At 39.1% G+C, this 24,143-nt stretch overlaps 1 protein-coding gene and 1 non-coding gene across 8 annotated transcripts in view; one reads left to right on the top strand and one right to left on the bottom strand.

Moving 5' to 3' along the window:
- The window catches only part of Hecw1 (HECT, C2 and WW domain containing E3 ubiquitin protein ligase 1), a 300,520-nt gene that overhangs the window by 245,700 nt on the left and 30,677 nt on the right, over positions 1-24,143 (top strand). For all 7 annotated transcript variants that reach the window (XM_076939345.1, XM_076939349.1, XM_076939350.1 and 4 more), the window contains 4 exons: positions 884-993; positions 2,986-3,106; positions 3,825-3,938; positions 4,760-4,912. In XM_076939345.1, coding sequence (XP_076795460.1) covers positions 884-993; positions 2,986-3,106; positions 3,825-3,938; positions 4,760-4,912 — 498 coding nt within the window. The remainder of the gene's footprint in view (positions 1-883; positions 994-2,985; positions 3,107-3,824; positions 3,939-4,759; positions 4,913-24,143) is intronic.
- LOC117714452 (small nucleolar RNA SNORA17) lies at positions 22,651-22,781 on the bottom strand. The gene has a single exon (XR_004607534.1). It is a non-coding gene; the product is annotated as a small nucleolar RNA SNORA17 (small nucleolar RNA).

Below are 24,143 nucleotides of genomic sequence, written 5' to 3' on the forward strand. Positions count from 1 at the left end.
AGAATCACTTTCCATTTGCTCTAGAAGATCATAGAAGCAGAGATTCTATCCTTGATTGACAGCCCTATCTGTGCATCCTTATTGTTAGATGTGCAACTAGAGCATTAGGAGCTGTTATGTGTAGTTTTATGCTACCGCCTTTGCTCCTGAATTTGAGACTGCACTATCAGCCCCCACCTGGCTTCCCTTTTGTTCTACTCACCTTTAGCTCTGGGAAGTGATGCTACCAGCCCCCTCCCAGCTTCCCTTGAATCTGAGGATAAATCACACACACACACACACACACACACACACACACACACACAGTTTGTTCCTTTACAACTTGCCTTCTTGGCACAATTGCTGGGTGCTGATATCTTCCGCCTGTAAAAGCATACCCTTACCAATTTATTATCTGTCTCTCCACCTGACCTAAACTTTAGTGGCTAGTCCCACCTAGCCCCTGTTAAACATCCTTGGCCACCCACATGTAGTAGTGGCCACAGGTCTTAGCTCCTTCCCCCACCCTACCCCCACATGGTTTCTGTGTGTTCTTCTTCCTCCAAACCATGGCAGAAAAAACCCTCTCTCCTTCCTTGCCTTTTCTTCCTGGGACCCAGAAGTCCTGCCTATACCTTCCATTCAGCAATTGGCCCCGGGCTTTCTTTATTGACAAATCAAGAACCAATTGGGGAACAGAATTGTTATTAGAATTAGAATTAGCATCAGAACTGGCCCCTTCAAGGGGCTCTGAAGTTCTTAATGGAGACTTTGTTGTAGGGCTAATAAAGGGTTAAAGAACCAGAGACTTTGCAAGTGGGGATTCTAACTGCTCTTTCAAGGTCTGTGTATACTTTCTCATAGGGAGATGGACAACTAACTTTCCTCTTTTTAACCTTGACAGTCTCTTTGAAGAAGAGATCATGTCCTATGTCCCCCTGCAATCTGCCTTCCACCCTGGATATAGTTTCTCTCCCCGCTGTTCACCCTGTTCCTCACCCCAGAACTCCCCAGGTAACTTGGAATTCTGGACTGGTGTGTGTTTTCTTAGGACCACCTAAGTGGTCCTGTGTGTTTTCACCAACTGAGAGAAAATACATACAGTTGTGTGTGTGTGGTTGTGTGTGGTTGTGTGTGTGTGTGTGTTCTCTCTCTCTCTCTCTCTCTCTCTCTCTCTCTCTCTCTCTCTCTCTCTCTCTCTCTCCATCCTAGTCAAAAAAAGTACACTGTAAATCAGGTATTGACAAACTAAACTGCTGCCTGTTTTATAGTTTTTCCAAGCTACAGTGGGACTTGTTTATGTTTCTGAATGATTGAGAAAGAAAATGAAATATATTCTAATAATTATCCCAAGCCAGCCTAAAGCTCATGGCTATATTGAGATAGCCTCCCAGATACTGAGATTACAGGAGTGTGTTATCATGCCCAACTGAACAATAAAATCAAACTCAGTATCTCTGAGTAATGATTCTAGACATCTGCCCATGCTTGGCCATATTTATATTTTCTGTGGGAGATTTCATACTTACAGCAGTAGATATGAACAATACAAGCAAAGCTGTTTTGCCTTAAAAGCCCACAATATTTACAATTACTTATAGAGCTGGATCCATACCTTAACCTGTCATTGTGCCCTAATGGCTGCTCCAAGAATTTCGAAGGCATTTATTACAGGCAAAAAAAAGTTTGCATAGAAATGATGTACAGGTCTTTGTTTATTTCAAAAAAATATTAAAATGTTGACTATCTGATACTGTGGGTCATATAGTATCTTCAGTGTTCTTCAGATTTGTCTAATATTTTGGTCTTATAAGTGTCCCTTCTAAGAATGTTGCTTTATACAAATACATACCACAAAAGAATATTTATGGCTACTTCAGAAGCTGTTGGAAATTCTGTTCTAATCCTAAGCCCATATGCATTGACTTGTTGTTGTTGTTGTTTTTGTTTTGTTTTGTTTTGTTTTGTTTTGTTTTTTTCCGAGACAGGGTTTCTCTGTGTAGCTCTGGCTATCCTGGAACTCACTCTGTAGACCAGGCTGGCCTCGAACTCAGAAATCCGCCTGCCTCTGCCTCCCAAGCGCTGGGATTAAAGGCATGCACCACCACTGCCGGGAGACTTGTTTTAAAATAAAACTCAAGGAAGGCTTTTTAAAATCAAGCACTCTAAATCAACTCAATCCAAAGACGTATCAGTTTTGATATTTATATGCTGAAGAATGACGACAGTAGGAAAATACTAAAATTCGTTTGTCTTCTGTAATAATTTGTATCATGCAGTAGTCTCTAAGCTAAGCTGAGGTGTTCAGGCAGTGTTTATTGGTATCACATGCCATGACAGCATGCACAGTGCAAAGAATACATGTAGTGTGTTCAGACCAAATCTGCAGTAAGGTTGTGTGGAGTACAGGAGAGTTCGACCAGACACACTGAGGACTCATTTAGCTTTGAGTTAACTTATAGTTATTGTGCGTTCAGAAAAAAATTAACACAGCTTCCATATTCAGTTACGCAGTTCATGAAATGTTGATCTAATCTAAACCCCTAAATGTGTGAGTCCTAGCATATAAGCATGTTTTTCCTCTCAGCATCAGTATCAATACAGAAGCATGGAACATTACACACGCTAAGGTCCTCATGTTTCATTCTACATTCATCATTTCTCAACATCAACTTACAAGAAAACATTTATTTAGTTTGTTTTATGTTAATATTTTTAATTACCCAAGAAACGAGCAAGTCAAGATTGCCCGTCTCATGGATGTGCTTTTAAGAGAAACACACTTGAATAATTAAAATGGAACATATACACATTCCGATCAGGATCCACTTTCTCATTGCTGTTTTACTTCTATTTAACATAAAAGTTACTACGTGGTGACAATGAAAGGGATTTCTTAGAGATGGCCACTAAGGCTCGGGACATGCTTCCATGGCTCTGCTGTCACCCTGCACAGATGTCCCTGAATTAAAAGTCATGACTATTACTGTGTGCTTGTCTCTACAGGTTTACAGAGAGCCAGCGCAAGAGCCCCTTCACCATACCGAAGGGATTTTGAAGCTAAGCTCCGAAATTTTTACCGAAAACTGGAAGCCAAAGGATTTGGACAGGGTCCGGGTAAAATTAAGTGAGTACCTAGTACTGGTCCCTAAATTAAGTGAGTTACCTTTTTTATCTATTCACTTTTTGCATCTTGAACATTGGATTTATTACTATAGTAACACTATGGCCTGAAAGGAATGAATAGGAAAATTAGAAAATTGGAGGAAAAAAGAATAATGTGCTAGTAATTGGAAGGGAAAAGACAGGGAAAAGGAGGAAAAAGAGAAAGAACTATAAATTTAATACAAAGAGGTACAGGGCATCAACAACAGACCTTTCCAGAAAACAGAGACCCTTAACCCAAGCTAAAACCCTATGTTTCCATTCATGTAAGAGTAATCAAGGCAATTTTTGTGAATTCCTTGCAACTTTGCAATGAAGTCCAAGTAAAAACAGTGTTACCTTCCCCATGGGTTTATTATTTTAATTGAACAGCTGAGCTCAAATTTAAAATCCTAACTTAAGATACCTCCTAACCTAAGACACATGATACCACTTAACAAAACAATAATTTTAAATACAGTTGGGTGTGTCGAGTGATAAGCATACATGTGTTCTTTGAGTGTCAGCATTTTGAATGTGTCAAGCCCTGTACCAAACGGACCGAACCTCTGTCTTGTCTTTTCCTCTCTCATTAGAAGCTAATGAGTGAAGCTATAATAATGAGGACTCATGATTGACACACAGCAGTGCTCAGCACCCTGATGTCACTGCTGCCATTCACCATGACCTTTTATTCTCAGGCTCATCATCCGTCGAGATCACTTGTTGGAGGGGACCTTCAATCAGGTGATGGCATACTCCCGGAAGGAGCTCCAGAGAAACAAGCTCTACATCACCTTTGTTGGAGAGGAGGGGTGAGGCACCAGGAGCTGCATACAGATCACTGTGGGGAACTCAAATCCCAGGAACGAGAGGCAATGTCTCTTAGGAAAAAATAGAGTGGCTACAAACCATTGGCCTAAAGTGGCTCTAAACATAAACTTTTAGTAAGCTTTCCTCTTCCTAGGCATTCTCAAGCCTTCTTTCAAGGCTTCTTTCTCTTTAAAGAAAATGAAAAAAAGAAAACATTCTGAGTTACTGGCATGTCCCAAAGTCTGAGATCACAAGACCAAAGTATAATATAAATTAAAATCCTGAATGATTGAATGTTTACTTTATAGGTGGTGTACATTTCTGAGAATAAAAAAAAAAAAAAAACCTCTTCACCCCAAAATGTATATATCAAATTATATACCATAGTTTTCATGTGCTTTCTATAACTTCATTAATTACCAAAGTGTGTAATTCAACGACCTTAAAGGCAAATGAAATGAACTTGTAAGCTTGTATGAATACACACACACACACACACTTTTGTAGGAAGTTTTTCTTATGACCTACAACAAGGCCCTGTTTGCAATGGGCCAGCTATGTGTTTTATCTTATAGATACTTGATAGTTGAAAGGGAGAAAGTTTAAATACAATTGCCATAGGAGTTCATTTGTAGACATTTGGTTAAAAAGTACCCCCCAAACCAATATTGTCTTCTATAAATTGATACTTCCACTTGGAGTTCACTGCAAAGAAAAGAGACTGTTCACTGCCTCTCAGGCCCCATACCTGAAGGTCCTCACTAGGCACTGGATAAAGAACTATCATAAAACTGAACTTCCTGGACCTGTGCTTCCTTTGCAGCTTGGACTACAGTGGCCCTTCTCGAGAGTTCTTCTTCCTGTTGTCTCAGGAGCTCTTCAACCCTTACTATGGACTCTTTGAGTATTCTGCAAATGACACTTACACAGTACAGATCAGCCCGATGTCGGCATTTGTAGAAAACTATCTTGAATGGTAAGGTCTCTAATGTTCACTTTCTCATGTTCAATATTTGTTCTCTTTTTGAGTCAAAAGTCAGCAGCATTTCTCTAGGAAAACTTCATTTGGAGAAGAATAGCCAAGAATAGTTAGATCCCAAGAGACAAGATCCTGAATTAACACACACAGATGCAAGAGTGCTAATCAGTACAGAGAATGTAAGACGTTACAGAGAGCCAAAGACACTGATGTTATAACAACTGTCAATTGATGGTATAAGACAGAATAATTGCCTGCTTAAAATACTCCAAGAAGTATCATAAAAATTGATAATTTTACTGAAATCACAAATGTGCCACTGGATGCATCTCAGAGGTATTCACGGTTTTAAAATTCTCTTGCCTTGAACCAATATGCCTTAAACATTGAATTTATCTCTTACCATAAAATAAAAGTCAGGTGACCTCTAGGCATCCATCTGATTTGAAAATTCAGTATTTTTATTGGCTTCTAATAAGGAATTATATTATATATACCTATTATGAATTATATTATATATACCTATATTATATATAATATATACCTATTATGAATATGTATATGAAAATCATAATCTGTCAGTTCTGTGTGGCTCTGTGGGCTCAGGACCTTTCGTTGTTGATGCCTCTAGAAATCTATGTAGAACTCTTAGTCATGGACAGCTGCATCATCCTGGACCTAATTTGATTATCTCATTGATCTCTAGAGGTCTTTTGGGGGTCTAGAAATAAATAACACCACTCCTTTTTGAAGCAGTTCATTTATGCTATTATTAAATTAATCTATTGAGAACTCTTAGATGTATTTGTTATTTTTCACATTGTTGTGACAAAATACCAGGTAAAACAAATTAAGAAAAAAAGGTGGATTTCCACTCAAAACTTGAGGATGCAGTCCATTTCTGGGAAAACATGTTGCAAGAGTGTGAAATGCTTGGCCATATTGCTCTACAATCAGGAAGCAGACACCTATGAACGCTTGCACTCTGTGTGCTTCCTCCTCGTTATTTAAGTCAAGCACCCTAACCTGTAGAACAGTGCCATTCACATGGAGAATGTGTCTTCCCACCACATTTAAATATCTCTGGGAACGTCCTCACAAACAAGCTCAAAAGTCTATCTTCCAGATGATTCCAAACTCCACCATGCTTACACTCAAGATTAACTATCACAAGTCTACTCCTTGTCAACTTAATAACCAAACATAAAACTTTAAATTTTTAATACATTTTATTTACAATTTTTTCATAAAATACATTTTTGTTTTGTTTGCTCTTTAGTATTTTTTCTAGTTTTATTTTATTGAAAATGGATTTTTTTTCAGACAAAATATTCTGATTAAAGTTTTCCCTCCACTAACTCCTCCAAGATCTTACTCACCTCTCCTCCCATGCAAATCTATACCCTTTTCGTTTCTTGTTAGAAAACAAACATTTAAAAATAACAATAACATAAGATAAAACAAGAACAAACAAACAGGGATAGTGCAAAACAAACAAACAGAAGAAAGGGAACCAAAAAAAAAAAAAAGCTTAAGAAACACATACAAATGTAAAGACACACACATTGATACACACAGGAATACCATAAAAACACAAAACTAAAAGCCATAATATATATGCAAAGGACCTGAAAGGGAAAAAAAAGGAGGAGGGAGGAGGAGGAGGAAGAAAAAGAGGAGGAGGAAGAAAGAGAGAGTATGCTTACCATACTAACTTCTGACCTTACTGATCTGTAAGTAATATGACTGTGAAAAGACACACATGCACAGAGAGACGGGGGAGGGAGTAAGAAGAAGAAAATAGCCTCACAAAACATTATGAGGCAAAGAAACTCCAAAGATGCCATTGAGTTGATTTTGTGTTAGCCATCTACTGCTAGGTATGAGGCCAGCCCATAGGAGTGGTTTGTATCCCCAGTGAGATGTTATTGGAGAGAACTAACTTAGTATTTGTGAGCTATTAAATATAGCTTCTGCGTTAGGAATTTGTGTCCACTTCTGTCAGCATTAGGACCTCATTTGGTACAGACCCATGCAGGCCCTGCACGTGCTACCACAATCTCTGTGAGTTTGTATGTACCCTGGCCCTACTGTGTGTAGAGGGACATATTTCATTGTATTTCACAGGTGTTCTTGTATTCTTTCCGCACCTTCTTTCACAGGGTTCCCTGAGCCCTGAATGGAGGGATTTGATGGAAACATTCCATTTAGAATGGAATGTTTCAAAGTCTCTCACTCTCTGAACATAGTCCAGCTTTGAGCCTCTGTACTTTTCCCCATCTACTAAAGGAGGAACAGCTCTGATGATAGCTGAACAAGCCACTGATCTACAGATATAGCAGAGTGTTGTTCAGAGTAATGTTTGTTCAATCACCAAGAAACCCAGACTATTGCCAAGGTTATTGTTTGCTCTCCACAAACTGACAGTAAGGCCCCATTGCTGAAGACAGTACCTACACAACTCACTAACCATGAAGAAGTCAAACAGGTGTTACCTAAAGCCTTTACCTGTGAACTAGTGTTCATGATGCTGGAAAGCACTCTTTCTTCATGCTGCAAAAGAAGAAAAATAAACACCAACCCAGCTATAAATTCTAATCTATAATGATGATCTGCCTGCACCTTGCACTGGTGCAATAGTGCAATTTCTGCTCCCTTACCTCCCTCTAATCCCACCCAGTTAACCTCCCTTAAATTGTTCCCATGCCCCAACACTCTCTCAAGTTGATAGTCTGTTTTCTTTTATTAGTATTGTTACATACATTATAGATAGAAACATACATCAATTAAGTAAGTAGTGTCTTCGACAATAGGTTTTTGCCTTACCATCATCTTGTGAAGGATAACTAATAACCTTGACGATATTCTGTGATGTTTGTCAGAGGATATAGGACATGTTTATCCAGTGACTCACTAGGATGTAACTTATTCCTGACACTGGACATTTTACTTAGTGGCATAAGACTCTACTTGGGACATTGTCTCCCCTATTATATAGTGACGTCATATAAATTACTTTTAGATATGTATATGTTTAAGAAAGCTCCCACAGTAGTACAGTAGTAGGCTTCAATATGGTTTTTCTTTTTTTTTCAGTATGGTTTTTCAAAAGGCCTTAATTTTAGTTGACGTTTTCCATATGCCTTCCTTTATTTTGTCCTCCCATAACCCACCCTTTTAATCCTTCTAATCTAGTTTTCCCTTTATCCCTTTATAATACTATATTCTATTTTCCCTTCCTTGAAAGGTTCCTATTTACTCCTGGGCTGCTTTCTAGCTACCTAACTTTTATGACAATTCTAATTGAAACATACAAATCTGAAACTTAAAAACTAACATTCATATATAAAAGAAGAAATGAAATATTTGTCTTTTGGGGTTAGGGTTACCTTACTCAGGTTTTCTGTTTCTAGATCCAATTAACTACCTGAATGTTTTACTTTTCTTTTTACTCTATCCTTTTACTTCTATTTTTCACTTTTTCATTTTTAAAATTGAAATAGTATTATATTATATCACATTCCCTTTCCCTTACCTTTCTCTAATCCCACCCAGTTAACCTCCCTTAAACTCCTCCCACGCCCCAACACTCTCAAGTTGATAGACTTTTTTCTTTTATTAGTATTGTTACATACATTGTAGATATATATGTATGTATATGCACAAATACAAATCAATACAACCTACGGAGTCAATTTGTGTTGTTTGTGTACACATGGTTTTAAGGCTTCCTACTATGCATTGGACACCCAGTGAAGAGGACCATGCCTAGGAGAAGCTAATTCTCCTTTAGTTCCTTGTCTAGGGATGGGCCAGCAAGAAAAATTTCCCATCCCATGTTAACATGTTCATTGAGCTTGCCATTGCCCTTGTATTGTTTAGGCAGCCATTTCTAGGAGAGGCTTTTTCACATCAGACTTCCTGGTATTCAGGCTTGTACAATCTTTCCACCTCTCCTCATTGATGTTCCCTGAGTCATAGGTATGGGATCTGTGATAAAATGTATCCATTGGGGCTGGGTTTCCCATTAACTGTGGTTCTCTGCATTGTATATTGTGTCCAGTGGTTTTCTTCTGTGACTGACTCCATTTTTTTGTTGATGTTTAGAGACTATATATATATATATATATATATATATATATATATATACACATTATATATACATATACATGTATATATGTATATATAGTGTCTATATATATATGTGTGTATATAATAGTGTCATATGTATACATGAATATATGTATATATATCATATATATACATATATTCATGTATTCACGTATTCACATATACACATATACACATATATACATATATATTAATCATTCCATTTGTTTGCATCTCAAATGATATCCCACTTCCCAGTTACCCCTCCACCAACCCCTCATTCCACACCTGCCCTCCCCCCTCTCCTTTGCCTGTATGAGGATGCTCCCCTACCCACCCACTCTCTCCTACCCCACTGCTCCAGCATCCCCCAGCACTGGGTCATCAAACCTCCCCAGGACCAAGGGCCTCCCTCCTATTGCTGTCAGGCAAGGCCATCTTCTGCTACATATGAATCTGGAGCTATGGATCCCTCCAGGTACACTCCTTGGTTGGTGGTCTAGTCTCTGGGAGAACTGGGTGGTCAGGCCTGCTTGTGTTGTTCTTCCAATGGGGTTGCAATCTCCCTCTGCTCCTTCAGTCCTTCTGTCAGCTCCTGAACCAGGTTTCCTGAGCTCAATCTGATGGTTGGCTCCAAGCAGCCACATCTGCATTGGTCATTTGCTGGCCAGACCTCCCAAGGAACCACCACACCAAGGTTCCTGTCAGCAAACGCCTCTTGACCACAGCAACTGTGTTGGGTTTGGTGTCTGCAGAGATGTTGGATCCCCAGGTGCAGCAGTCCCCAGATGACCCTTCATTAGTCTCTGTTCCATTTTTTTCTCCCTGTTCTTATTTTGAACAGGGACATTTCTGGGTTAAAAACTTTGAGATGAGAGGATAGCCCCATCCCTTGACCGGGGGCCATGTCTATCTACTGGAAGTAGTCTCTACAGGTTCTATCTCCCCCTTCTCTGTGCATTTTGGCTAAAGTCAATCCCATTGGGTCCTGGAAACCTCACTTTTCTCTGATGTCTGGGACCCTCCATTTGCTGTCCCCAGTTCCTCATCCCCCCTACTACATATTTTTCTTCAATTTTCTGACCCTCTGTACCTCTGTCATATCCCTTCCATTTTTGATACTGTCCCATTTATTTTCTCCCCCTCTTCTCTCTCTCCCTGGTACCCTCTCCTTTCACCTCCCATGATCATCCTTTTCCCCACTCAACAAAGGACTGAAGCATCGACATCTTGGTCTTCTTTCCTTCTAAGTGGGCTGTATCATGGGCATTGTGAGATTTTGGACTAATACCCACTTGTCAGTGAGTACATACCATGTATGTTCTATTGTGTCTGGGTTACCTCACTCAGGATGATATTTTCTAGTTCTATCCATTCACCTGAGAATTTCATGAAGTCATTGTTTTTCAGAACTGAGTAATACTCCATTGTGTGAATGTACCACATTTTCTGTATCCATTCTTCTGTTGAGGGACATCAAATTACTTGAAATAAATCAGTAAACTTCCTTTATACAAATGATTAAAAGGCTGAGAAAGAAATTAGGGAAACAACTCCATTCACAATACCCAAAAATAATATAGAATATCTTGGTGTAACTCTAAGCAAGTCAGTGAAAGACCTGTATGACAAGAACTTCAAATCCCTGAAGAAAGAAATTGAAGAAGACCTCAGAAGATGGAAAGATCTCTTATGCTCATGAATTGGCAAGATTAATATAGTAAAAATGGCCATCTTGCCAAAAGCAATCTACAGATTCAATGCAATCCCCATCAAAATTCCAACTCAATTCTTCACAGAGTTAGAAATATAAATTCTCAAATTCATTTGAAATAACAAAAAAAAAAAAAAAAAAAAAAAAACAGGATAGTGAAAACTATTCTCAACAATAAAAGAACTTCTGGGGGGAATCGCCATCCCTGACCTCAAGCTGTACTACAGAGCAATAGTGATAAAAACTGCATGGTATTGGTACAGAGACAGGCAGGTAGATCAATGGAACAGAATTGAAGATCCAGAAATGAACCCACACACCTATGGTCACTTGATCTTTGACAAAGGAGCTAAAACCATCCAGTGGGAAAAGGACAGCATTTTCAACAAATGGTGTTGGTTGAACTGGAGGTCAGCATGTAGAAGAATGCAAATTGATCCATTCTTATCTACTTGTACAAAACCCAAATCCAAGTAGATCAAGGACCTCCACATTAAACCAGATACACTGAAACTAACAGAAGAGAAAGTGGGGAAGAGCCTTGAACACATGGATACAGGGGGAAAGTTCCTGAACAGAACACCAATGGTTTATGCTCTAAAAATGAAAAATCGACAAATGGGACATCATAAAGTTGCAAAGCTTCTGTAAGCAAAGGATACTGTCAATAGGACAAAATGGCAACCAACAGATTGGGAAAGATCTTTATCAACCTATATCTGATAAAGGGCTAATATCCAAAATATACAGAAAGACTTCTTTGATATGGGGAGTGGTAGCTACACTTACCTGTGGGTATAAGGGTAAGGTTTAGGAGATAGTAAGGAATTATGCTAGACTAGCAAAGTGGCAGTAATAGAGTGTTTGCTAATGTTTGTGACTTCCATAGCCCTGAAAAGCTGCACAGGTTTCCAGTACCAAATGTGATATTCCTCCTGTTGAGTGAGTCTTAAATCCAGTTAGATTGTTGTCCATTCCCACCAACAAGTGACTGACACTACATCTTTAAGCATCTCTTATCATGCTGGTGGTTGCTGTGGTTCATAGATATTGTAGCTGAGTAGCACTGTTTAATTGTTTAGACCTTCATTGGCAGGTTGCATATTTTCTGGAACCATGTACAGTAGACTTCAGGAAAGTGGCTTCCAAGTCAGATCCAGCTTGAATTTTCTCAACCCTATGTCTTAAGTATGCAGTATCTTCAGCAGTAAGCTGTTTCCAATTTCTGGATATTATGAATGTATCAGAAACAACTGACCTTGTATGTCTGTTGTAAAATGCAGAGTTGCCTAAGCTGATTCTTCTGGTAGATTGATTTGCATCATTTTGAGGAACCTCTACATTGGTTTCCATAGAGGTTATACCAGTTTGCATTCACACCAACAGTGAATAAGTGTCCCTCTTTCTCTACATCCTCACCAGCATGTGCTGCCATTTTTTAATTAATCTTGGCAATTATGACTAAGGTATGATGAAATGCCAAACGGTTTTAATATTCATTTCCCTGATGGCCAAGGATGCTCAACATTTCATAAATCTCAGACATTTGTGTTTCATCATTTGAGAAATACCATTGGGTTGTTTCCTTATATTTAAATTTTTCATACAATATGTTTTGATCATATAATTTCTTCTCCCCAATTCCTCCTATAGTAGCCTCCCCACCTCATTTCATTCTCTCTCTCTCTCTCTCTCTCTCTCTCTCTCTCTCTCTCTCTCTCTCTCTCTCTCCTCATAAAATAAAAATAAATATAAACAAACTAAAAACAAAATAATCAATATAACAAAAATACCCAAACAAAAGTCATACCAAAAACAAACAAACAACAAAAACCATGGAATCTATTTGGTGTCAGCCAACTATTCCTGGCACAAGGCCTATTCTGGACAATGGTTGATATACCAAATGACACTAATTGCTTTATGTTCAGCTTTTTAGAAAATATATTTTAGATACTAAAATTGTGTCATATGTATAATTGGTAAAGGTTTTTTCCATTCTGTAAACTGCCACTTTTCATGAATGATGATGTCCTTTGCTGTACAGATTGATTTTAGCTTGTGAGGTCCCATTTACTAGAGTTGTTGGCCTTAATGCCTGTGCTATCAGGTCCTGTTCAGAAAGTCCTTTCCTGTGCCAATGCAATCAAGTCTATTCCCTACTTTCTCTTCTATTCAGATCCTAGATCCACTTGAAGTTGAATTTTGTGTAGAGGTATAGCTATAGATCTATTTTTTTCTTTTACATACAGATATCCAATTTGACCAGCATCACTTGTTAAAGGTATTGACTTTTCTCCAATTTGTACATTTTGGCTTTCTTGTCAAAAACCAGGTGTCTGTACATGTATATCTGGATCTTCCGTTCAATTCCATTGATCAGTGTGCCTGTTTTTATTACTACCTCACTGTTCTTATTATGATAATTCTGTAGCACAACTTGAAATCTGGGGTGGTGATATTTCCAACAGTTCTGTTTATTATTCAGGATTATTTTAGCTATCCTGAGTTATTGTGTTTGCATAAGAAGTTTAAGTTGTTTTGTTTTGTTTTGTTTCAATTTCTGTGGGAGGTCTTTCCATCTTCTGATATCTTCTTCAATTTCTTTCTTCAATCCCTTAAAGTCTTTATTATACACATCTTTCCTTGCTTGGTTGGGTTATCTGAAGACATTTTTTGAGGCTCTTGTGAAAGGTACTGTTTCCCTAATTCCTTCCTTGTCATGTTTGTTATTTGTATATAAAAAGACTATCAATTTCTATGTGTTCATTTTGTATCCTCCTACTTTATTGAAAAGTTTTTCTGGTAGAATATTTATGGTCATTTATATGTAAAATAATTTCATCCTGAAATAAGGATAGTTTTACTTCTTGCTGTCCTATTTGTATCCCCTTGATCTCCTACAGTTGTCTTACTGTGCTGGCAGTGGCTTTAAGTACTATATTGAATAGGTAGGGAAGAGGTGTACATCCTTGTCTTGTTCTTCTTGCTTTGTGTTTTGCTCCATTTAAGATAACAATGCCTGAATGCTGCTGTAAATTGCCTTTATTGTGTTAAATTATGGCCTTTGTATCCCTAGCTTCCCTAAGACTTTCATCATGAGGATCTGTTGGATCCTTTTCAAAGGATCCTTCCAGGCAGTAGTCAACATATTTTTCCAAGCAACAAACAAAACAAAACAAGCTTTCATATGTGATAACTCAGAAAAGCAAAGTCTTATAATTATCTAGAAAACTTTGACTTAAGAACAGTTGTTGAGAGATGCGCTAAGAAGAAAAGGGTTTGTTTGTTTGTTTGTTTGTTTGTTTTTGTCATTTCAAAGTCCTGCTTCTATGTCTCATTCCAACAACCCCAGTGAGTGTTATGACTCTTTGTTAGGCTGTATGTTTGGAGACGATGTGGGATCTGCTTATAAGATCAATGATTATAATGTCACCATAATTAAAAGAAGAGGATAAATCGGGAAAAGTATGTCCTATATAATGCTCTTTCCTCATGCCCACTTAAAGGGTTATGATTGTCATAAACATTTAACTCTATTAGATATCACTGGCAAAAGCTTGCTTTTATGTCTGAAAAAGGGCTGTGCCTTCACATGAGCTCAGAGCAAATTGTCAATGGCTTGAAAAGTTGCTGACCCTGGGACATCAGGCACTAGCTTGCCCAGAGACACACAGGCATTGTTTTGTGTCCATCTTGTAAAAGACAGAAGAAATCTTGAAATTTTTCCCTCAGTAGTCATTGTAGCAATTGGGTGTTTAAATCCTCTTAGTGTCCAAATGAACAATAGCACCCTAAGGAAATCACTATGACATGTTTTGAATAAACATGCTACACATTATATAACTTGGGAACAAAAGAAAGAGAATCCCAAGCACAGCCCTAGTATCTCATATACAAGTGCGCTTCAGGAGAAAACTGTTTATAAACGTTAAAACTCAAGTGCATATAAATACATTTTTGGTAAATCTGTGCTATGTCAAATAGAAATTCTGTCAGATACACATCTACTAGGTAACTCATAGGACTTACACTGTTGACTATAAGTAAAAAAAAATACACACTGTTGCATACACATATGTTTATATAACTCAGATCATGAGAATTTGTTTTAAATATATTCACTTAAAACCTGTGTCTCTAAAACCAAATACATTGATCTGCTAATAGCTAATTCTGAATTCTTTACCAAGCCTCTCAGAACAGTTTCCTAGTAATGGCAGGGGACCATTGAAATAGCATCCTTCATGCAGAGGTGCAGCCATGGCTCTGGGAGCAATGTCTTCACTTGCTCCATGTTCATTGTCTGTGATGCTCCTGCATCTGTCCAGTGGCGAGATAACATTTTCTAGAGGCAATGTCCAGTTCAGCTGACATCACTTCCTAACCAAAGACATCAGCTGCCCTTGTCTTGAGCTTTGTTTGAGGGAACAAACACTATTTGTGTTTGATGTCACTCCCAAAGACCACAGGGAATATTGTGCAATGGTCCCTCAGAGGTAAGCAGAGAGAACCCTGGAAGTTGAAGGAAGCAGTGTTCCCAGGACAGCAGCACATAAAGGACCTGGGGCTCATATCTAAATGCCGTGAAATAACTCCAAATCACAACCAGGATGAGAACCTGGGACATCTGACACTGTAGCTGAAACAACAGAAATAGGCAAAATACTCAAAATAGTTTCTTAAGACAAGATGCAATTCACAAAAAAGTGAGGTGTTACTGTTTAACTTTTTAAATTCCAAACCCCCCCAAAAAAATCTTTTTTAAAATGGGATGGCCAAACCAAATTGTTTAATACAGCACAATACCTGACCTTTTCATTATAACACAAAATTCAGAAATATAGCAGACCCATGATGATGACAAAAATGTGAAAATACTGCCTAGTTTCTGGTTTTTTGTGAAAAACTTAAAATCTAATATCTAAGAAGCTCAATGTTTTCTATGCTAACAGTCTCAGATTGCTGGATATGAGTCAAATGTAAAAATATCCATCCACATATAAATAAGGTCTCACTGCCTTCAATCTCTTCAGCTATTTCAACCTGAAAATTCTACAAAGTAAGACTGAATTTATTGTATATAAGTAAAATATGTAGGTCCACGATGAGCTATAGTACTAAGAAACTAAATTATCAAATATATTCAGTCTGGCTATATGTCTTCCCTTTAAAAAAAAAAATCTGACATGTTTTAGCATCAAGCCACACTTACTATTTTTTAATTACCTTGGCTGTAAATGTGAAACAACAGCATTCTTTCTAATTTCTCTCCTGTTGAACCTGATCTCATTGGCAGGGTCTACACTGACCAGTGCATGTGGTGGGGAGGAAGGGTATGGCGTGAGTTCTGTGTCATGGTCTAGGCTATACTTTCGCTTCTACTCTTTTGCAACTGTAGCATATATGTCACTGTATCCAAACAGCATCTTTCTGGTGACAGGGTTTAAGATGCTATTGCAGACATAGCCATGGCCGTGCTGTAGGCTGTAGACTGTATGAAAGGTTTGTCTATTCCTCGTCTCATGAAGACCTAGCTGCTGTTCTCAAATATGCACTACGTTTTAGTGTTTTAATTTGTTTGCTGCCTTGGTTTGCACAAAGGGCCTTTCGTAATCTCCAATACAGAGAAAGAAGCAACCCTGCTCCTCTCATTCTCACCTTAAGGAGAAAGCCACAGAGTTCAGAGTGGGAAGTTTCCATTCCAAAACTGCATCACATTGGCCTGGCTTGCATTTTCTGATGGGTTGAACCACAAGCCCATCCATTTCATGGGTGACTTCTTCAGAAAATTTCCCTTCTAGAAACTTTCTTGAAATACTGATCTCGAAAAACTGTTTCTGGCATTAAGTGGTTCCAGTTCTTTGTCAATGAGCCCTGTCTTCATTTGTCTTGTTAAAGATTTATTTCCTCTAAAATAGAGTGAAGATGAATGTTAAATTCACAATCTCCAGCTGATTGTGCATTGAATTCAATTATGTCATGTATCAACTGTCTGAACACCCTGTCTGCTTACTGTGTTGTTGATCATTTACCCTATCCAAAAGGGTATTTGAGTAATTCATACACAGAGCTCTACAAGATGGAAATTTCAGATTTGATACACAAGGCTCTGAATTATCTGAGACAGCTATAAAGAATTTATTTGTGCCTTCAATCAACATCATGTAATGACGCCACCTGTATTCTGTCTCACTTTATATCACTTCTATTCTAAAAATCTACTATGCTTGTCCATGGAACCAGACTATGCTCCAGAGAGCCCAGACTCTTCCCTTCCATGGAACTCATGACAACTCTTCAGACTCTCTCCTATCTTTGGTTGAGTTATTACTCTGTCTTTTAGTTAATTTGATGAAATGTTTATAAATTTTGCTGATTTTATATAGATACTTAGTGCTATGGTCTTGCCTCTTAGAACTGCTTTGTGTCTCATAGGTTTGGATGTGTTCTGTCTATATTTTAATTCAACCCTAAAAAGCTTTTTATTCCCTTCTCAATTTCTGTTTTGACCCAGTTTTCACTTGGTTATTGGTGGTTCAGCTTCCACAAGTTTGCACATTTTCTGCTGTTTCTTTGTCATTGGTATACAGCTTTAATACGTGATGGTCAGGTAAGACGCAGGGAATTATATCAATTGTCCTATACCTGCTGACACTTGCTTTGTGTCCTAATATGTGGTCAATTTTGCATAAAGTTGTTGGCTGTTGAGAAAAAGTGTGTTCTTTAGTGTTTTTGGTGGAATGTTCTGTAGCTGTCTGGTAGGATCATTTGATTTATGACATTCAACTCAAGACATTCTCTAGTTTTTATCAGAATAGGCTGTCTATTGGCAAGAGTTGAGCATTGAAGTCATTCACTATCACTGTGTTAGGGTCAATCATGTGATTTTAGCTGTAGTAGTGTTTCCTTTATGTACTTGTTTGGCATGTAAGTATTTATTATGAAATGTTTTTTCTTTTTCTGGTGATCGTGATTTATAATTTTGATGGGTGTGGTGATCTAGACTAACATATGTAATCTTCTAGAACTGCTAGAGCATCCGTTCAGGCCCTTCTGGCTTTAAAAGTCTCTGTTGACATCAGATGGTATTCTAATGAATCTGTCTTTATATATGACTTGGCCTTTTTTCCTTGAAGCTTTTAATATGCTTTCTTTGGTCTGTATATTTAGTGTTTTTATTATATTGTGTCATGAGAAGTTTCTTTTATTGTCCTATCTGCTTGTTTCCTGTACGCCTCTTTTCTCCCAATAGGCATTTCTTTGTTTAAATTAGGAAAATATTTTTCTCTGATTTTGTTAAAAATATTTTTGTGCCTTTGATCTGATGATTTTTCCCTTATTGTATATCTATTATTCATAGGCTTGAACTTTTCATGATGCCCTGGATTTCCTGGATGTTTTGAGTTGGGAATCTGTGCAACTGGAGTTAAAAATGTTTGAGGTGTTTCCTTGGTATAGATATCTGATGTCTCCTTTGTTGGGTGCATGAGCCAGTCTTTTGGTACTGTTGTCTGAATCTGGACCCTAGCCATGTTTGGGGTTCCCTGATCATCAGGGAAATCGTTCTTCAGATCAGCAGGAAGTCACAAAAGAATAGAGATGAGTTAGAAGGAAAGGCTTAAGAGGGCACTGGAGAAGCCAAAACATAATTCTTTTAAGCCATAAACTTCCATCTCTATTTCCCACAGGCTCATAGCAATCTCAAAGTACAAAATACATTCAGTGCATCTCTAACGTCCACTACCCCAGTGTTAGTAGTCCCCAAACAGCTATCTGAAGTCTCTTCTGAGATTGAAGAACAACTCTTAACTGTAAGCTCCTATGAAGCAAAAGTATCAAGATATATATCTCTAAAGTATCAAGATACATATACACACACATAATATATAAATGTATATATATATATGCTGTGACTAGACTAAACACTCCCATTTCAAAAGAGAGAAACAGGAAGATAGATGATCATTTTAAAGCAAAACTAAAATAACTGAAACCCAGAAGGGCTAACACCAAACCCTGTGTTTTACCTCCATGGCTTTCTACAATGATCTGTTGGTGGTCTCCTTTCAGAAAATCAGAACCTGAAACCAATGCCTGGCCTCAGTGGCTTTCTAGACTCTTGGTACAAGGGCATCCACAACCCTAAAACTCTTGTATTTTCCATTCCTGTAAAACCGATATCATGTGAACAGTGCTGGAGAGTCCTACAGGCAGCTTGGTATGTAGCCTGTCCCCCTCCTATCACAGTTCCAATGTCCTCTGCGTATCTTGGAGGATGAACCTGAGGGAAAAAACTTCCCTAGGGGCTGTTTTCTAGCAAAGAACTCCTTCAGTTGTGGCATTACCTAATTCCTAATAAATTTGTCCTACAAGTTGAAATCTTCAATGATTGTCACATTACTTATGCCTAAAGTACCTTTTCTATTGTCCCAGTACATAGTTCAGAGTTTCTCTTTAATTGCACTACTTTCTTTAATAATTATATCTGCTTTCTCTGGACCCTCCTTGTTTGTAACTTAAAACTCATTTATCCTTCTTTTCTCAACAAACTGAACATTTTATGTATCTTTCTGTATTTTTGCTGTTCAGTCTTACCGTAATCCTAGATAAGAGCAGTGAACAGTAAGTGACAGAGCCTAACAACTATGATATCTTAAAATTTCCTTTACCAAACAAATCCATCATTAGTTTCTAATTCAGACTCACACAAGTTCTCTGGACAAGAACAGAATGAAACTTGAAAATTCCCTTTTGTCGCTCCTTTTTCTATGAATCTTGAGAAGTGAATGGTGGAGGCTATGAGAAAGAAATTGGGATATTTATTCCAACAGGGGACAGGCAGAACAGACAGGTCACTATGAAAGGGATTAAACTGATACCAATAATTACATGCCACCTCTCATAAATGTTCCATTCAGGAACTTTATCTTCTAATAGTAATAGCATAACTTATGGCTTAACATACAGATTATACTGTATGTAATCACTCAATTCTTTTATTAGTTTGTAAGCATAAAATTTGAGGTGTCTCAGAGATCTTGAGTTGAAATTATCAACAAAAAATGAAATTTTAGGTGAAGTATCATATCATATAGGACAATGATAGGCTTGTGAGGAAAACCATCACTAATTTAACAACTATCAGTTGAGTGTACTGTATGTTGGACCACAAAAGTTAAATGAGCAAACTCTCTTCTCTCTAAAATATCAGTAAGAGGAGGAATACATATATCAACAATTACAATACATTATCTTAAGTGCTATATATGTGTGTTAGCCTATGAGTTTTTATATCCACTGCTACTGGGCAATAAGAAACTCCCCTGATGAAAGCTGGGAACCACACTGATCTATACACTTTTAGTTATTTGAGGGACTTCCATATTGACTCCATAGCAGCCATGGCAGTTCGCTTCCTGCCAGCAGTGTGAAAGGTTCCTCTTCTCCCACATCCTTGCTAGCATTTGTTATCATTTCTTTACTTGAAGATGTACATCCATTTTTACTGGGTAATATAGAAGTCCAAAATAATTCCGATTTATGTTTTTCTGACAGGTAAGGACACAGACTACACTTTTGAAATATTCATTTTCAGAAATCTTTATGCATTTCATAATTGAGTTGGATGATTTAATGTTCTGGTATATATGTTTTTAATTTTATCAGATTCTGGATGTTAATACCCATTTTGGAAATACAGTGGGGAGAGGTTTTTTTTTTCATTCTGTAAGATGTCTCATTGTTCATATAATTGTTTTCTTGTAGAAGCTTTTAATTTTATTTTATTTTATTTTATTTTATTACAATCCAGCTATTGCCCCACCTCCCAGTTTATCCCCAACAGTTCCTCATCCCATTCCTCCTCCCCTGTCACTGAAAGGTTGCCCCCACCCTATAAAGAAATAACTCATTGGTCTGGTACAAGACCTCAGGCTTCTGCAACTCTTTCAATAATAGAACTTCACTGGGACTTCTACTGAATATCCAGTATCATGGAGATCCTGTAGTCATGGAGATCCTGTAGTCATGGAGATCCTGTAGTCATGGAGATCCTGTAGTTTTAGATATGTAGGACTGGCCTTTTCGTGCACACTAGCAGTTCATCAATGGGTGAATGTTGGAGTGGACCAATTCGAAACCCTAGATCTGGGCCTTAGAGTTACCTGACCTGGTAAGCCTCCTGGCTCTCCTGCTCTCAGGGCAGGCTCACTGGCAACACTTGCAACCAAGGACAGCTTTATCCTGATTCCCAGGTGAGATGGAGGACTTGTTCTCCTAGTGTTGCAGCCAGTGAGGGACAGGGAGAGTTCTCCCACTCTCATGACCCTGAGACAGCTTTCCTTTACTGCCCACATGAGGGGCAATGGAGAAGGATGTCTCTTCCTCATCAGACAAGAGGCAGGACTGTATCTGCTACATTCATACCCTCAGATCCGGCTCCCCTGCAACTTCTTCATCCAGGGCCAGCTATTATGTGCTGCCAAGGTGACGTAAAAGGCCCATTCCCCCTAGTGCTGCAGCAGGGGAGGGACAGGGACAGCTCTCCCACCTGCCATAGGTGGCAAGAGGCAAGGGTGAGGGAGGGGATCTCTCCCTCGCCCATGCAGCCATATGACAGACAAATGGAAAGGCTATCTCTCCCACGCTCACACCATTGGGGCCAGCTCACCTGCACCCCTGCCATCAGGGTCAACTCTACAGTGTTCCCCCAAGTGAGGTACAGGGCCTGCTCTCTTGAATGCTGCAGGAGGTGAGGGGCAGGGCCAGCTCTTCCACTCTGATGACTTTGAAGCCAGCTCCCCTGCCTGCCATAGGTAGTAGGGGTGGCGTGTTTATCCATCTCCTGTGTCATGGCACAGCAGACAAGTGGAGAGAGCAGCTCTCCCATGCTCACATCCTTGGGGGGTGGGGAGGCTCATCCATGTTCCCACTTCCAGGGTCAGCTCTACTATGCTGCACAGGCAAAGTGTAGCATCCACTCTCCCAAGTGCTGCAGCTGGTGGGGGGCAGGCCCAGCTCTTCTGTTCTTGTGACTCCAGGGCCAGGTCTCCTACCTGCTGCAGGCCATGAGGGAGGAGTCAGGAGTCGGGAGGAAGGTATCTTTCCTTTGCCCATGCTACCACAGGAGATGAGTGTCAAGGAGAGCGCTCCCATATTCACACCCTCAGGCCAGCACACCTGCAACTTCCACAATGTTCAGGAGTGCTCTCCTGAGCACTGCAGCTGACCAGGGGCAGAGGCAGATGCCCTGCTCTCACGTCCCCAGGGCCAGCTCTCTCGTGATACCCAGGTAAGGAGTGAGGCCAGTTCTGCACAGACCTCAGACATCAGCATATCCCTAGACAGCAGACCAGACCAGATATATCCACCTAGCCTTTGGTCCTGCTACTGCAAGACCATGGATGCAGACGTGGCCCCCAGTGGCAGCACAGGCCAGGACCCCACTATGGTCCCATATGGAGTCACTGGCTAGTAACATCAAGCTGCTACCCTCAAGTTTCCAGTTCTTCTCACCATAGACAGACATAGAGACATCTCTATGTCTCTCCTCCTTTACTTCTCCACCACTTACTTGCTCCCCCTAGTGGCACTTGGAGTTTCCAAGTGCCTGGGGTCATCTCAGTAATGGTCTCAGGAGTGTCATGCCCCACTTATGCACCATGGTACCTGGCAGCGGTCATCTAGGGCATGGTCAGCTCTCTCAAAACCTGCACCACACTCGACCAGAGGTCATCTCAAACTAGCTCCTCATGGCTCTGCTCTGGTGGTGATCTCAGACTCATTCCTTACTGGGGCCCGTGATCCCAGGTGGAGTTCTTCTATTCTCCATATTGTCCCAGTACTGGGAGCCCATCCGGGCAGACCTGACACTAGACTGGTGGTCATAACAGGCTCTCTGTTTTCAGGGCATGTTAGGCTGCTAATAATTCAGGTATTAATAGATCGGAACACTGAGCTGAGCATAGACATAGCCTCTCTGTCACCAACTGAAAACACATGTTACACAACAGCCACACTTGTACCACCTCTAGGGACAGGATAATGTTTGTTATTTAAAGATAACAGGAAGTTTGTTACAGGTTTTTAATCCAGTCATATAATGTGTGTGCATTTATTGGTAAGTTGTGGCCAATTACATTTGTTTGTATAGATAAATGTTTACTAATTCATATAATTTTGCTGCTTTGTTTTCATTGTTGACCAGATTATTTGTTCTTTGCTTTCTTTCATACTAGTATCAAGGTTTTGATGATTTGCTGTTATGGACAGGTAGTTTCCTTCCTAGCTCTCCTGCATTCTGCCATTCCAACCTGAAATTTCTCTCCTGTGTTCACGTGATTGAGATGGTCTCACTTCTTCTGTATATAGTATTCCTACAATTACATTCTTTTTAAGTATTTATATTAATTCTTTGGAAATTTCATACATTGTATTTTGATCATATTCATCCCTGTATCTTATTCCTTACAGCCCTACCCCCCATTCCATACTCACCTAACTTTGTACCCTCCTTTCTTTAAACCATGAAATCTCATTGGTGCTATCTATAAACTCATAGGGTTCTGGCTATCCACTGACTCATGTTAAGCCTACCAGAGGCACATACTCTTAAAGAAGGCTAGCTCTCCCTCTCCTCAGCTAAGAGTGGGGATTCACACCTGCTTCTCTACTCAACGCTGGAATTTTGTTTGACTTGAGTTTGCACAAGTCTTGTGCATGCTGTCACAACCACCATGAGTTCATATGTGCAACTGCCCTGTCGTGTCTAGAAAATTATTTCTGTTAGTCATCCACTGCCACTAGTTTTTACAGTTTTTCCATCCCTTTTCTGCAATAAGTGTTGGTCCTTGGGAGGAAGGGGTTATAATGCAACGTCCTATTTAAGACTGATGACTTCACAGTATCTTATTCTCTGCACCTTGGCCATTACGGGTTTCTGTGTTAACTACCAGTGACTGAAAAGTGAAACTTTTTTTGTAACATTTGGAAGTTGCACTAATCGATCAGTGTAATAAGAAGTTGTTAGGAGTCAATTATTACTGTGTCTGTTAGCTAAATAGTAGTAGTAGGTTCTTTCTAAAGGTCTATGTCCTGTCCAGACCCAAGTTCTTAGCTACAATAATGATGTTGGGTATGGATTTCATCTTATGGCGTTGTCATTAAATTTAATCAGAAAGTGGTTACTTACTCCTATGACAGTCATTCCACTATTGCACCAGTGACATATTTTACCAGGAAGATCTTTGTTGTAACTCACAGGGCTCATAACTAGGTAAGAGTGGTGATTACTTTTCTCTTCTGGTAGTATGCATAGCACCTTCCAACACTGAGAGCTAGTTGATAGGAATGAGGCTTCCAGGTCAAACCATCTTAATTTCTCATTATCTGACTTATGTATGT

The sequence above is a fragment of the Arvicanthis niloticus genome, chromosome 8 (genome assembly GCF_011762505.2).
Source record: "Arvicanthis niloticus isolate mArvNil1 chromosome 8, mArvNil1.pat.X, whole genome shotgun sequence".
NCBI lineage: Eukaryota > Metazoa > Chordata > Mammalia > Rodentia > Muridae > Arvicanthis > Arvicanthis niloticus.